The sequence below is a fragment of the Nannospalax galili genome, unplaced genomic scaffold (assembly GCF_000622305.1).
Source record: "Nannospalax galili isolate Female #2095 unplaced genomic scaffold, S.galili_v1.0 scaffold1055, whole genome shotgun sequence".
In the NCBI taxonomy this organism is placed as follows: Eukaryota; Metazoa; Chordata; class Mammalia; order Rodentia; family Spalacidae; genus Nannospalax; species Nannospalax galili.
The window spans coordinates 588,637-604,630 of record NW_008337140.1 but is presented as its reverse complement, the minus strand read 5'-3'; the positions used below and the strand labels follow the sequence as shown (position 1 = coordinate 604,630).

The 15,994-nt window shown below is 43.0% G+C and overlaps 1 protein-coding gene across 3 annotated transcripts in view; it reads left to right on the top strand.

The window, feature by feature from the left end:
• Clspn (claspin) overlaps positions 1-9,216 on the top strand; it is a 48,517-nt gene extending 39,301 nt beyond the window's left edge. For all 3 annotated transcript variants that reach the window (XM_029563124.1, XM_008832118.2, XM_029563123.1), the window contains 9 exons: positions 586-661; positions 1,069-1,172; positions 4,200-4,364; positions 4,471-4,592; positions 5,104-5,231; positions 5,871-5,976; positions 6,570-6,652; positions 6,873-7,034; positions 8,163-9,216. In XM_029563124.1, the coding sequence (XP_029418984.1) occupies positions 586-661; positions 1,069-1,172; positions 4,200-4,364; positions 4,471-4,592; positions 5,104-5,231; positions 5,871-5,976; positions 6,570-6,652; positions 6,873-7,034; positions 8,163-8,273 (1,057 nt within the window). In that variant the 3' untranslated portion in view covers positions 8,274-9,216. The remainder of the gene's footprint in view (positions 1-585; positions 662-1,068; positions 1,173-4,199; positions 4,365-4,470; positions 4,593-5,103; positions 5,232-5,870; positions 5,977-6,569; positions 6,653-6,872; positions 7,035-8,162) is intronic.
• Positions 9,217-15,994: the final 6,778 nt, after the last annotated feature.

The window sequence follows — 15,994 nt, the reverse complement described above, 5'->3', positions numbered from 1 at the left end:
TGTGTATGCATGTATTGCCTGCATGTAGGTAAGTGCACTGGTGTCGTGCAATGCCCGTGGAGGACAGAAGAGGCTGTCAGATCCCCTGGAACTGGAGTTACCAACAGTCGTTAGCTGCCATATGGGAGCTGGGATTTGAACCTGGGTCTTCTGCAAGAACAGTCAGTGTTCTTAACCGCCAAGCCATCTCTCCAGCCCCCAAAACATGTTTTAAAAAGGGAAAATATCAGCTGGAGAGATAGCTCAGTGGTTAAGAGCACTGGTTGCTCTTACAGAGGATCCAGGTTCAATTCCCAGCACCACATGACGGCCAACAACTGTGTGTAACTCCAGTTCCAGGGGATCTGACAGCTTCTTCTGACCTCTGTGGGCAATGCACGACAGGGTGCACCCACCCACATGCAGGCAGTACACTCATATACATAAAATAAAATATAATAAATAAAATATACAAGGCAAAATATCTTGTTTCCTGTTCTTTAATGAAATTATTGGTGTTACTAAAATGTCTTAAATCCTTGACTTAGCTGGCTGCTTGGAGTTTGCTTTCAATAACTTATTGAGTTAGAGTGCTTTGCATTCTAGGGAGGAAGAAGGTGAAGAGGAAGAATTTGGAGACTTTCGGCTTGTCGCAAATGATAATGAATTTGATAGTGATGAGGTAAGTTGTAGAGGGAACATAGCTAAACTCCACATGTCACTTCCCTCAGTCTGTTCTCATAGGAGCGCTTGAGAATTCTAAGTTTGACATCTTATCAGAAGCAATGTCCTATACTGAGATGTGGGGATAGAAGTCTATAAATCTTTTAGTCATTTCTTTTGTTTTTGTTTTATGGTGGTGGGGATCTAACTCTGGACCACATGCCTATAGTCCCAGCACTTGAGAGACTGAGGCAGAGGATTTACAAGTTTGAGGCCAACCAGGGATACATAACCAGACCCTGTCTACAAAATCAATAAATTTCATTATATGCTCAAGGAATGGCTATATTAGTTTCCCGTTATCCCTGTGTCAGTTGAGGGCATGTTTTATTCTGCTAAACTCTGTATGATGCCGTGCTTTCACAGGATGAATACAGTGACTCTGATAATGAAGAGCTGACCCTGGAAGACCATGAGGATGATGATGAAGAAGAGCTCCTAAAGCAGTCTGAGAAGATGAAAAGGCAAATGTAGGTGTTAGGTCCATTCCTTCAGCTCCTAGAAAGTTCTAATGCTTGAGTTACAGCTTGCTACCTTTTTGACTTGCTGGTTTGATTCTGCTTTTTGTGGTTAACATAGATTAAATAAAATCCTTCATGGATTATGGGCCAGTGAGATGGCTTATCAGGTAAAAGCACTTGTCATGCAAACCTGAGGAACTAAGTTCAGTCTCCAGATCCCATAGCAAAAGGAAAGAATTAATTCCCCAAAGTTGTCCTCTGACCTCCACACATGTGCTATGGTATTCACATGCACGCACACACACATTCGCATGCATTCACAAAAACTAAGGGGCTGGGTAGATGGCTCAGTGGTTAAGAGCACTGGCTGTTCTTGGAGAGGACCGGGATTCGATTCCCAGCACCCATGTGGCAGCTGACAGCCATCCATAACTCCAGTTCCAGGGGATCCGACGCCTTCTTCTGACCTCCGAGGGCATTACATGGCATGACTGCACCTACCTACATGCAGGCATTACATTCATGCATATAAAATAAAAATAATAAATAAAATGTTAAAATAAGCTAATTAAATAAAAATTTTAAGTACCTTTATGTGCCATCTCTTGAGTACTCAGAAATGGTCATGTCTTCCTAAAGTCATGTCTGCACTAAATAACTCTTGATTCTTTCCAGAACTAGTGACATTCTCAGGGGCTTGCCTCCCTTCTCCTCATGTCCTGCATATTCTCTTTGTATTCAGGCGTGGTCTGGCTATTTCTTGTATTGGATAGGTACTGCTGATCATGTAACCACAGATCACAAGTCACACTCTTTTAACTTATGGAGCTAGTAGATAACTGGAGTTCCCCGGAACGTCCTTCTTATGTATGAATGACTGCCATTCCAGGTTTTCTTCATTCTTATCTTGAGCAAATGACCCACTCTTTATCAAAAGAATATGTGGACCTGGGATGTAGCTCGGTTGATAGAGTGCTTGCCTTGAGGCCCTGGGCTTGACCCCAGTACCACACAGACAAACATGCACACACACGTCTGTGAGAGAGAGACAGAGATGGGGAGTTGAAAGTGTAGCTCAGTGGTAAAGCACTTGCCTAGTATGTATGTACAAGGTCGAGTTCATCCCTAATACCCCAAAAGTGAAGGGAGAATGAGGAGACGGGGGGAGAGGAACAAAGATAGGGAGGGAGGAAGGGGGTTACTCGTGTTCATTGTCCAGAATGTATGTAAAAGTGTGATGGTAATGATTTCTTCATAACTTTTTATCCATATAGTTTTATAATTGAGATGTGAATAATTTTCCTGTGTGTTTAATTTTGCATTTTGACTTTCCCCCCAACTTAGTATATAAGTATCTCTTACGATGCTAAAGTGTTTCACAGGCAAAATTTCTAACAGGAACTCCTATCTAGGACATCATATTGATCTCTATTAGATTTATATCGTTGCTTTTAGCCTATCATTCCATTCTATTAAGATCCATCTAGGGTTCTAATTTGTCACCTGTCAGGTTAACTATCTTGTACAGCTTTAGGTTATCCATAGATTTTTCTTTTTCCCAAGGCAGTGATCCTGAAAACTTATTTAATTGCAGAGTTCTTCTTTCAAATCAAAGTCTTTAAAGAATGACAGCTAAAAGTTGAACTTCTCAAAGAGATTGTGTGGGAAGATGGGGAAACTTAGTGACTAGGAGCCCTTAAAGGAAATCCCCAGGAACCATAGGATTTAGAGGAAACCTTTAAAAGAAAAAAAAAGTACAAGGTATGGGGCTGGAGGGATGGCTCAGCAGATAAGAACACTTGCTGTTCTTCCAGAAGGTCTGGGTTTGTTTCCTAACACTCACATGGCAGCTAACAGTCATCCTTAACTCCAGTTCTGGGGCTCCAGTACCCTGTTCTGACTTCTGCAGGCATTGCATGTACATGTTGCACTTACAGACATGCAGGGAAAACACTCATACATGTAAAATAAACATGATAACTATTTTAAAGTACAATGTACATCTTTGATAAAAAGTCATCTTTCAAAGTCACCAAATTTCTGCCTCTTATGACAATAGATAACAAGACTTCAAACCCAAGGGTGATAACCAACTTTTTCTCAAAGAGAATGAAGCTAAAAAAAAATAAGTAGGCCAAGGTGGTGGTACAGGTCCATAATCCCAGCTACTTGGGTGCTGAAGTAGGAAGATCACAAGTTCAAGGCCACCCTGAGATTAAAGTGCTGGGATTGAAGGCGTGAGCCTCTATGCCAGGCTCTAAGTGATCAACTTTTAAATATTAACAGTATTTTAGATATTATCAAAATGTATTATTATAAATTTAAGCTTATTGTTGTAAATGGTTCTATTTTCTGCTTTTCTTTTATTAATTTATTCTTTGACAGGGTTTTGTTTTTTGTTGTTTGTTGTTGTTGTTGTTGTTGTTGTTGTTGTTTTTTTTATCTCCCTGTAGCCCCAGCTGGCCTGGAACTTGCTAGGTAGACCAGGCTGGCCTTGAACTCACAGAGATCTGCCTGCCTCTACCTCTTGAGTGCAGGGTCTTTGACCGTTTCATATATTATGAAATACATTTCTCTCCTTCTGCCCACCTCCCCACCCTTGCCCTGGTATGGCTTTCTTAAGATGGTCTCTACCCTGTAGCCCTGGCTGGGCTAGAACTCACAGATACTATCCAATTCTGCCTCCTGAGTTCTAGGATTAAAAGCATGTGCCACCACACTTGGTCCTCTACCCTTTCTTATCCTCCCCCCACCCTAGCAGTTGTCCCATCCTTTCCCCACTAAGCCCCTTCCCTATCCCCTACCCCTCACTAAGCCCTATCCCACTTTCCTGTCTTTTGTTTCTGTCTTTGCTCTGTGTCATAGTGGGTTTAATTAGGGATGCTGGGCATGGATGTGGAGCTGTCCACTGGAGCATGGGTAACTCACCAGTGGCTATATCACTGAAGACAGTGACTATGTCTGCATTTCTTATCGTATCCATATGCAGTGTATGTATTCCTTGTCGTGACTTCTAATTTTTAAATTACTTTCTAGGAGATTGAAGAGATACTTGGAGGATGAGGCAGAGGTGTCAGGAAGTGATGTGGGAAGTGAAGACGAGTATGATGGGGAAGAGATTGATGAATATGAAGAAGACGTGATTGATGAAGTACTTCCTTCTGATGAGGAACTGGAGAGTCAAATCAAGAAAATACACATGTTAGTATCCCAATAAGCTCTTCTAAGTAATAGGACCTCTTAAGACAGGCCCTGGTGACCAGACAGAACAGTCCTGGTTTTGAGCACTTTATTTCTTCCTTTGTAGGAAAACTATGTTGGATGATGATAAGAGACGACTGCGTTTATACCAAGAGAGGTACCTTGCTGACGGGGATCTGCACAGCGATGGACCTGGACGAATGAGGAAATTTCGCTGGAAAAACATAGGTATCTTGGTTGCTGTCTTTAGAAGTAAATGGTTCTGATGTACCTTTTTATTTAGTCTGAGATTGTAAATGACAATCCAAACTAAACCACAGTTCTGGGGATGTTAGCTCAGTTAATTAGAATGCTTGCCTAACATCCATAAAGTCCTGAGTTCTATCCTGAGCACTGCATTAAAACAATAAGAAAGAAAGAGGGGGGAGGGGGGAGGCGGGGGGAAGGGAAGGAGCCCAAGCATAGTGGTACACGCCTATAATCCCAATACTTGGGCGGTGGAGGGAGGAGGATCAGCGGTTCAGGGCCAGCCTGGCTACTTGAGACCCAGTCTCAAAGCAAAAAAAACCCAAAACACTAAAACCAAGCTGTGTGGAGGACCTAACTGTAACCATTGATTTCCCTTTGTACTTGGGAAAGTTTGTGTCAGAGTACAGTAAATAAGGCGTTACTTTGTGTCTGTCTGACCACCCTCTCCTGAGACTTGCAGAATGCTAAAAGCCTTACCCCTTTACTTTAGATGATGCATCCCAGATGGATTTGTTCCACAGAGACTCTGATGATGATCAGTTTGAAGAACAGCTTGATGAGACAGAAGCCAGATGGAGGAAAGAGCGGATTGAACGAGAGCAGTGGCTTCGGGATCAGGTAGAAAGTCTATGAGATGATTGCCTATTCTGGCCTCTGTTTAAGAGCACAAAAGATCCAGCCATTTAGCTTGTCATGATAATTTCAAAAAATTTATGCAACATATTGCTAACTCTTCTAATCTTAGTTTGTTTTTTTTTCACTGAAAGGTTACCTTGGGCAATTGTCTGCATGATGGTCCAGTTTTTCTTTTTTCTTTTTGATCTCATGTAGCAAAGGTTGTAAAAAGGAAAACAAATGATTTCTCAGTGATCTGACTTCATGACTTAGGCTGCAGTAACTATTTAAGAAAGCTGTAGCTATCTTGATGTTATATGATTTTTAAAATTTTTGTTTTGTTTGTTTGTTTTGGAGTAAGGGTCTTGCCTAGAACTAACTCCCTATGTAGCCCAGGTTGGCCTTGAATTCATGATGATTTCTTGCCTCAGCCTTGTAGGTGCTATCTAATGTATGATTTTTTTTTTTTTTTTTTTTTTTTTTGAGACAGGGTCTCCCCGTAGCCCCAGCTGTCCTGGAACTCACTCTGTAGACCAGGCTGGCCTCGAACTCACAGAGGATCCGCCTGCCTCTGCCTCCCAAGTGCTAGGATTAAAGGCGTGGGCTACCATGCCTGGCCTAATGTATGATTTTTATGTTCAGGCACAACAGGGGAAAATCACAGCTGAAGAAGAAGAAGAAGTTGGGGAAGACAGTCAGTTTATGTTGCTAGCCAGGAAAGTTACAGCCAAAGCCCTGCAGAAGAATGGTGAGCTTTGTTTCTTCTTAGGGTCTAACTGCTTGGATTGCCAGTGCTGGAGCCTTAGAGGGAGACTCTAACCTTCAGGGACTGTTGCAGCTTAACCATAAAACTGGTGCCTGATACTAGCTTGAAGAGGCCCATAGAGGTGAGGAGAGGCAGTATACTTGGATCTTGGGCTATTGGTCAATAGAAGCTGTACTTGTGAGGTTATGTAGCTTGTTTTGCTCTATGCACTGCGGCTTGGGTAGTGAATTCTGGCTTCTCTGCGTTTAGTTGCCCAGGATTATATACCTAAGTGTTGGAGCTAGGATTTAAACACAGATGTAATTTAACTCCAGAAATGGGCTCTTGAACACTACATCACACTCTTAACCAACTGCAGTGTTTCCTTAAACTAGTCCTTGTTAGTGATTAATTGCTAAGTTCAGTTTAGTTGTCTGTCTGCTTAGTGACACTGCCTATCAGTTTCAAAGTTGTGAGTATAAAATTAGCAGGGTTCCTATGACCTCAGTTTGCTTTTGAGCTATGCCTTTGTTTAGGTATAAAAGGAATTCTACCCAGCTTTGCCCAGAACAGTCCTTTTTGTCTTTTCTTTCCAGCTAATCGTGCTGTAGTTATTCAGGAATCAAAGTCTATACCCAGTAACCCTTTTGAAGCCATCAGACCAGGAAGTGCTCACCAGGTTAGTTGGGACCTTGTTAATCTGACCTCCTCGTCTGTAGATCAAGTTAAGGGAATAGGCTGTGCTGTTCATGGAGGGGAAGTGGCCACAGGAATGAAAGTGGATGTCAAAGGGTCTTGCTGTGTCTTTTCTGCTTGAGTAAGGTAGAAACCTATCCCTGACTGATTTCCTTCTTTTTTGGCACTTGCAATTTAATATCAGTTGACTCTTCTTTCCTCAGCCGAAGACGGGCTCATTGCTAAACCAACCCAAGGCTGTGCTTCAGAAACTTGCTGCCCTCTCTGATCTCAACCCCAGTGCTCCCCGAAATTCAAGAAACTTTGTCTTTCATACACTTTCTCCTGTCAAGGCAGAAGCAGCAAAGGAATCATCTAAGCCTCGGGTAGGAGATTTGATAATTGCTGTGGTATTTCCCCCAAATAGACTTTGTTTTAATTTAAAAAAAAAAATTGGGGGCTGAAGAGATGACTCAGTGGTTAAAGAGTACTGACTGCTCTTACAGAGGACCCAGGTTTGGTTCCCAGCACCCATGTGGTTGCTGACAACCGTCCTAACTCCAGTTCCAGGGAATCCAGCACCCTCCTCTGGCCTCCATGGGTTTGCCTACATGTGGTACACTTACATACATGCAGACAAAACACTCATACACATAAATTTTAAAAAATAATAATTTTAAAAAATTATCTGAGGAGATGGCTTAGTGGGTAAGAGCACTTGCTGTACAAGCATGGGGACCTGAGTTTGAATCCCTCACATTTATGTGAAAAGCTGGGCATGGCTATATGGCTGTGCATTGTCTGTAACCCCCAGCATTGACAGGCAGAGACAGGTGAATCTTGGGAACTTGTTGGCTAGCCATCCGTTTATGTGAAAAGCTGGGCATGGCTATATGGCTGTGCATTGTCTGTAACCCCAGCATTGACAGGCAGAGACAGGTGAATCTTGGGAACTTGTTGGCTAACCATCCAGCTGAAACGAGGAACTTCCTATTCAGTGACAGACTACCCCATCTTAAAGGAATAAGACAGAGAGCAATAGAGGAAGACACCCAGCATTCTCTGGCTTCCTCATGTACACATGTGCGTGCATGCACCCACACACCCAAGTGCATGCATCACACACAAACACAGCACACACACACAAACACAAACATATTTATGCACAGAAAAAGTCAATAGAAATTCTGATCTAACAGCTTAACCAATTAGCTTTTAAATCTGCCTGCAAAGTGTTATATTTTGAGACAGGGTCTCCCTGTAGCCCCAGTTGGCTTACATAGAAATCCCTACTTAGAGATCAGGCTGGCCTCCCACAGAGATCTGCCTGCTTCTGCTTCCCCAGTGCTGGGATTAAAGGCATGTGCCACCACGCCCAGCTGCAAAGTTTATATTTTTTACTTTATTTCTTTCTGTTATCATCCATGATTTAACTGAGTTACTAAGGAGCTCATTGAAGGTAAGTATTTGTGTGAGAGTTGAACTGGCCCTCATTCCCTCTTTGCTCTCTCTAGGTAAGAAGAAGGGGGCCATCATTAGTAACATCCCCTTCTCCTAAGCGCCTCAAGACAGATGATAATGTTCCAGTACCCAAACGAAGCATCTTCAGATACTTGGAAAGCTAACACCATTGAGGGATGCCAGCCTCTATGCTGAGATTGCTCTGAAAAGTTCTGGCACTGAAGGTTGAAATTGACCTTCATGCTGATGACTTCTCTTTCCCTCATACTCAATGCATTAAGATTATGGACAGAAATTCCAGCTGTTCCTACTACATGACTCTCAACAGCATTTTCCTTTGCTAGCATTTTCCAGTTTGGCCGCTCATCTTATTTCTACAGTTTCCAACATCGCCTTATGGAATAATTGAAGTCTCACTTCCTCCGTGAAGCAGTTGGCATTATTTTCCTAGCAGCTTCCTGGGTTGACACCACTTTGAAGGAAAGGTGTTTGGAGAAGAAAGTGTGGCTTTATAGAAAATTACAGACAGCACTGAAAGCCAGAATGACTCCTCCGCACACATAAGACCTGTAGCCTGGTAACCAGGACTGGGTCAGAGAGACTAACCAGAGAGACTAGCTGGAGGACTGGGAAGCAGCAGGTGGGCTGCTGCCTTAGTCTTGCTCCTTCTGTTTCTTATTTGCTTCTTCCCAGGGTAGCTTTGACTTGCTAATTAACCGTTACTGCCTTTATAATAAGGATTTAAGCTGGCACCTAATTTTCTGGAGCATGGGAGGAAAATAAAGGGGTATACCTAGTACCCATCCACAGTAGATAACCTGTGGAGGATAATCTTTCCTGGGACTAAATTCTTAAACTGAAGCACTTGGAGAGCCTCATTCTCTTGCCTGACAAGAAGAAACACAACCATTATTTATTGTATTGTACGGCTGAGTATGTTGCCCTGACCAGAGAATATTTTAATATTTCATTCTAATTTTGAGAGACAACCACCATGGAATTGAATAAAAATGTTGATGAGAACTGTCATCACTTCTCCTGTTCTTCAACTGCCACGAGGCTTTCAGAAATTTACATGAATTTTCCCCCCCCAAAACTGAACATTGGTGCCAGTTTGCAAAAACCATTCCAATGTGAATGCTATAGCTTTAGTGAGAGACAGGGAACCCCAGTTTAACTGATGAAATTAAGCTGTAGGTTTTCTATAGTTGTTTTGTTTTTTCTAATACTCAGGATACTGACTTGGACAGAACTCATGTTTGTATATTTGTAATCTTGTACTGGGGGAGATGTATATAAAGCTGTTTTAATAAGTATATAGGTTTTCAATAAATCCCATTGTCTTTGAAGGCAGGGTTTGCTGTCCAGCTTGGGTGCTCATTCTTAGGTCAGTACCTGTCTAGTGATAAAGGGGCATTTTATTTTTAAGAAAGCCCCCTGGGTGTGGAGTGAAAAGGTGCTGCTGTTGTGCCTTCACTGGCTTCTCCGTCCTTGTGAATTGAGCAAGTAAACTCACTCAGTGGTCTGAATTCAGAGTGGGTCAGGAGGAAAGTGTACATAAATGGCACTTATTGTCTCTGTCCTTTGAGTGGCTCTTTTTCTTTAGCTGACCTTATGTGTCTGTCAGGACTGTTTTGGGTACAAGGGAAAGGTTATTACCGCTCTCTTTGAGTTCTCCAAACAGTATCTAAAGCTAGGCAGCCCTTCCCGGGCTAAAGAGAACTGAGAAGTAAAGCTACAAATTTCTCCTTTCCAGCTTTTCTGTGTGCCCTTTGTGTGGACTGGGGTGGATGACTTGGGATCAAACCCAAGGCTTTGCCTATGCTAAGCGGGTACTTTACCATTGAGCTGTGCCCCTTACACCCACTGAAGACAGGAAAATCAGAACCTAAGAGATCTGGAAAGTCCATTGTTTTTCTTTGAAACTCTGGGGAGAAAACTTTTTTTTCTTAAAAATTTTATTACATTTTATATTTGTATGTACATGTGTGGTCACATGTGTGAAGAACAGAGGACAACTTGTGGGAGTCGGCTCTCAAGGATTGAACTCAGGTCCTCTGGTTGGTGGCAAGTGCCCTTACCCACCAAACCATCTTGCCATCCCCAGGAATATATTCTTTAGAGAAGGAAAAATAGTCTTTAACTATAGGTCACTTTTCCTTACATTATGTCTGATAACTCCTGGCTTTTCTTGTCCTGAAACTTGTTCACCTACCTAAAGACAGGAAAGCATAGTTCTCTGCAAGGGGATCACGATTGGATTTGATGGGGTCATCCCTGAGACCTGCCTTCCTGTCCACACTTATGACCCGACACAGCCTGGGAGATGGCAGTGCCCTGTGAAGATTGACACCACACTTTTCAGGGCCCCTATTTGTAAAACGAAGATCCTAATTCATACTTGCCTCAGTTGCCCTGGGCCTTTAGCTGAAAAACATGGAGTGTATTATGCCAAATGCTACTCTGTGAACTTTGGAAATTGTCAGTCTCGCAATTCATTCCTTAAAGGTCCGTTGCTCACAAATGTGAGGCTTATTTATTTATTTAAGGGTTTTTTTGTTGTTTTTGTTTTTGAGAGAAGGTCTCATTCTGTGGTCAGACTAACCTTGAATTCATGGCAATTCTCCTGCCTCAGCTGCCAAGTGGATGAGCCTCTATCCCTGGCTCATCAAATGTGGTATCTTTAAAACGTGCCCCCCCCCAAAAAAAAATCTGTTCTGTGTTTTTCATTTCAGTCAAAAGTTATGTCTAATGGCTAAGTGGTTAAAAGCTTTTGCTACTTCACCAGAGGACTTGAGTTTGGTTCCTAGCACCCATGTCAGGTCAACTCAGAAAAGTCTATAACTTCAGCTCCAGGGTGATAAAATGCCTCTATCAGGCACCCACACTCAAATGCACATACCCACACACAGATACACATTCACATAATTTAAAAAACTTTCCATAGTCCATGCACCTTTAATTCCAGCACTTGGGAGGCAAGATAGGTAAGGTGGATCTCTGAGTTAGAGGCTCCTCTGGTCTGCACAGCAAATTCTAGGCTAGCTAGAGCTACATAGTGAAACCCTGTCTCAAAAAAGAAAAGAAAAAAAAAGTTATCTCTGTACCCTAGTTATTCAAGTAGGAAAACCAAAAGGCATTCTTGTCATCTTTATTTACATAATCAGTTTGCAGGACTTGTCAATTTTTTCTTAAAAATTACATATTAAATCAGCTCACTTGTTCCAGCTCTACAGCCAGTGATGCTCTGAAATTTTAGTTTCTCTCCAGGATACTGCAGTAGTCTCCTGATGTCCCCACTTCTGTTTTTGTATCCCTTTCATCCAATCTACATATCAGCCAGAAGGTGACCTTTATGTGTACAGAATTTGTGGAGGATGCACTGCCTTATTTAAAACCTTTCCATAGGGATGGGGTATTATTTGGTGGTAGAGTGTATACTTTGCATGCACAAGGCTCAGGGTTCAATCCCTAGCATCAAAAGCAAACTCTTCATGGCTGAGTATGGTGGTGAATACCTGCAATCCTCACTCAGGAGGAAGAGGTAAGAGATCACCACAAGCTGGAGGTAAGCCTGGTCTACATAGCCAGTTCATCCCTGCCTGGGCTATAAATGAAGCCCTGTGTCAAAAAAAAAGGGGGGCGGGGCTGGAGAGATGGCTCAGCAGTTAAGAGCACTGGCTGCTCTTGTAGAGGACCCAGGTTTGATTTCCAGCACCCACATGGTGTCTAAAAACTGTCTGTACTTCTGACTTCTGTGGGCATTGCACATGACACAGGTGTACTTACATACATGCAGACAGTACTATCATACACATGAAATAAAATAATATTTAAAAAAAAAAAAAAAAACTTCTGGGCTAGAGAGATGGCTCAGTAGTTAAAAGCACTGGCTGCTCTTGCAGAGGACCCAGGTTCAATTCCCAGCACCCATATGGCAGCTAACAACTGTCTGTAACTCTAGTTCCAGGGTATCTGGTGCCCTCTTCTGGTTTCCACAGGCATTGCATGACGGGTGCACTTACACACATGCAGGCAATACACTCATACACACAAAGTAAAATAAAAAACTTTTCAACATCTTCTTTCACATTCATAATGAAGTTCAAAGTCCTCAGGCCACCAGGCCATGCATGATAAAATATTGCCTCACGTCGGTCTCTCCTTTTTCATTGTACAGACTCCCAAGCCTTCTGAATATCCTTCCCATTTCCTGGGTTGCCTTCCCCTCCATTCTCCCTCCCTCTTTGGCTAATCTGTAATTCTCAAAACACTCACTTAAATCTACCCTCCTCAGAAACACCCTCTATGACTGTTGTCACCCCTTTAGTGATTATGTAACCTGTGAAATGGTTCTTACTCGTTGGGGTCTTTTACCACAATTTGCTACCTTACCCGGATGTCTGTTTTGTCAATAAAGTTCCTTGCGGTTCCGCAGTCAAAAGCACTTGCTGCTCTTCCAAAGGAACTGGGTTCAGTTCCCAGCACCCACTTGGCAGCTCACAACCATCTGTAACTCTAGTTCTAAGGGGATCCAATGTCCTCTTCTGGCTTTTCAAAGCATCAGGCACACACATGGTACACATACATATGTGCAGGCAAACACATATTTTAAAAATAAATCTTAGTTTAAAAAGTTCCTTTAAGAGGCTGGAGACACTGGCTCAGTGGTTAAGAACACTGGTTGTTCTTGCAGAAGACCCAGGTTTGAATCCCAGCACCCACATAGCAGCTAACAACTGTCGGTAACTCCAGTCCCAGAGGATCCAACAACTTCTTCTGACCTCCATGGGCATTGCATGACATGGGTGCACTTACCTACATGGAGGCAATACAGCATACACATAAAAAATAAATAAAAATAGCCAGGCATGGTGGTGCACGCCTTTAATCCCAGCACTCAGGAGGCAGAGGCAGGTGGATCTCTGTGAGTTCAAGGTCAGCCTGGCCTACATAGTTCCAGGACAGCTGGGGCTACAGGGAGACCCTGTCTCAAAAAGACCAAAAAAAAAAAAAAAGCCAAAAACCTTTAAAACAGCTGTTTTGGTTTTTGTTTTTGTTTTTGTTTTTTAAATGCTTTGGGTAGTATGCCTTGCACATAAAATTATTCAGTAAATATTTTCGAGCAAGTATTGAGAGGCCTGGTCAAAAGCTTGGACCTAAATTTCTCACAACACTTAAAATATTTTAAAAATTTGTGTGTGTGTGTGTGTGTGTGTGTGTGTGTGTGTGTGTGTGTGTGTCGAAGCCTAGAAGAGGGCCTTGGATCCTCTGGAGCTTGGTGGAGCCTTGGATTCTCCTTCCCACTCAACAGTTGTAAACTGCCCAATGATGTGAGTACTGGTGTCTTCTGGAAGAGAGATGCTGAGTTATCTCTCCAGCCTCTTAGTTTTGTGTTTTTGAGGCAAGGTCTTGCACTAGCCAGGAGTTTACTATGTAGTCCTGTCTGGCCTCAAACACTGCAATCCTGCCTTACCCTCCTCCGCAGTGCCAGGACTACAGGTGTCAGCCATCATGCCTAGTGCCTGGCCTGTTTACAAAGCTTTCTGGTTAGGAAGGAATAGGGGTGACGACTGTGAGACTTTGCTCTCTCTGCTGCTTACAAGTGGTATGACCTTAGATAAGTCCTTCTCTCTGAACCTTTTCCTTTACTAGAATAGGAGGCTCGTGTGGACTGACTTTGACTTTGTTCAGCTCACAGAGGTATAGTTCGGATCAAAGGTACACACTAATGTGGCATGATTATGCATATTTAAAGCTACAGAAAGCAAGCTAACCCATTACCAGGGAAAGGGTGGGGCTGATGCCTCATTATGCTATTGCTGAGTGGGAAGGAGAATCCAAGGCTCCACCAAGCTCCACAGTTTCCCAGCCCCTGGGGCTATTCCAGCAGCCAATGGTGACTGGCTCCGTGCTGGTGCTTGACAGTTGGAATGGAGGCTTGTAAGTGTGTCAGGGCTCTCAAAGTGAACTGGGGAAATAAGCCTGGCTTTGTGCATGGCTGGTATCAACCTCAGATCTTAACCTTTAAGAACAGGGCGCCAGATCTCTCTATCCCTTAGTCGTATCATCTTAGTTCCATGTCCTTCCTGTACCCTCTTTCTGTCCTATCTTCTCTCACCTTAAAGGTTTTTCATTTTCAGTTTATTGATTTTGTTCTTCCCTGTGGTGGGATACATAATGAGAAGAGGGGGTTAGAAGATGCTACAGCCTAAGGGTGATTGGAGGAAGTATTGGGGTTGGACACTTGGGTTCTTTCATTGAGATGAAACACGGTATGTGGTATTTTTGATGACAGGTGGGCTACTGGTGGAGGTGACGAAGAAGCAGCTCCCAGCTCCAGGCTGGAGAGTCTAAGAGGTTGAAAGTGCTGGGGCTGTGTTGGGAGTGAGCTGTGCTTTGGGTCTTTTCAGCCCCCTCTTTTTCTCAGAGGCTGAGAAAAGGAAAAAAGCTGATTGCTTAACTCCTTTGTTTGTCTTGTCTAATTTAACTTACGTTATTTATCAAAAAGACAGGTTATTTGGAAAACCAGATGGACTCAGGCAAAAAAATCATCTGGGTTTTCCAAACGTGAAAAATTAGGTTCTGAGAGCCCAGGAGGGAAGGTGGTATGTGTGTGTGTGTGTGTGTGTGTGTGTGTGTGTGTGCGCGCGCGTGTGTGTGTGTATGAGCCTGCGTATGTGCACATGCGTCCATGTGGTATGTAGTGGGGAGGAGACCATGGGAATTGATTATGCCTAGTCAGACCCAGACATTTTTCCATGACATCCAACCACTTCATTGTTAAAATCTGAACTAAAATGAGAAAACTAAAAATCTTCATGGTAATGCCTAGATGTGCTGAAAGGTTTTGTTTTTGTTTTTTTAGATCATTTTACTTTGTAGCCCAAGCTGGCCTCAAACTTAGAATCTTTCTGTCTCTACCTCCCAAGTACTAGGATTACGTACCATCAACACCAGGCTCTGAAAGGTTTAATTATCGAAGAATAAGAACAAGTTTGGGGTATAGCAGAACGGCAGCTGATGCTTTTCTTTCCCCTGACTCTGTCCTCTTCCGCAGAGCAGTAAGTCAGTGAGAAGTATGAGATACTGAGAGGTTTCTGGAGTGACAACCTCCCCCTTCTGTCCCTTCAAGTTCCTATCCCAATACAATCACAGCAGATATGGACAGACATCAGACATTAGGAAGAACCCTTACAATGGGCTGCTAATCAGATGCTACTGGGGACTGAGGATTGTCTAGCCATTGAATATCCAGGAAAAGAATTTCCTTCTGAAGCTGGGCTTGGTGGCGCACACCTTTAATCCCAGAACTCAGGAGGCAGAGGCAGGAGGAGCTCTGTGATTTCGAGGCCAGCCTGGTCTACATAGTGAGTTCCAGGCCAGCTGGGGCTACAGGGAGACCCTGTCTCAAAAAGACCCCCCCCAAAAATAATTTCCTTCTGATAGTGGCTTAATCTGTAGCTACCACCAGGACTTTACAAAGCTTGTAGCTCTGTTTCCTCTGGGAAGCAGCATTACTAGGAAGAGTTGAAGCAGGAGGCTGTGGAGGCACAAGTCTTAGTTATAATATAGGATATGTTCTGACTGCAAACCGCTAGCCATCCCATTCACACAATGCACACATGCGGAACAGAGCCAGGACCCTTTATGGCCTGAAGAATCTTTGGCAGTAGCCAAAGCACTTGTCCCATTGTGAGTGTCATTTTTAAAAGTGTCATTGGACTGTGAAAGCCACTTAATAATTTGATCTTATCTGAATAATCTGATTTAATACTAGCTCCACAGTTGTGAGGATTAAATAAAAAATGGAAGTGTCTGTCTCCAGGCCTGGCACATAGGAAATCTCAATGAATTCTAGTTGAATGAATGAATCCAGAATCTG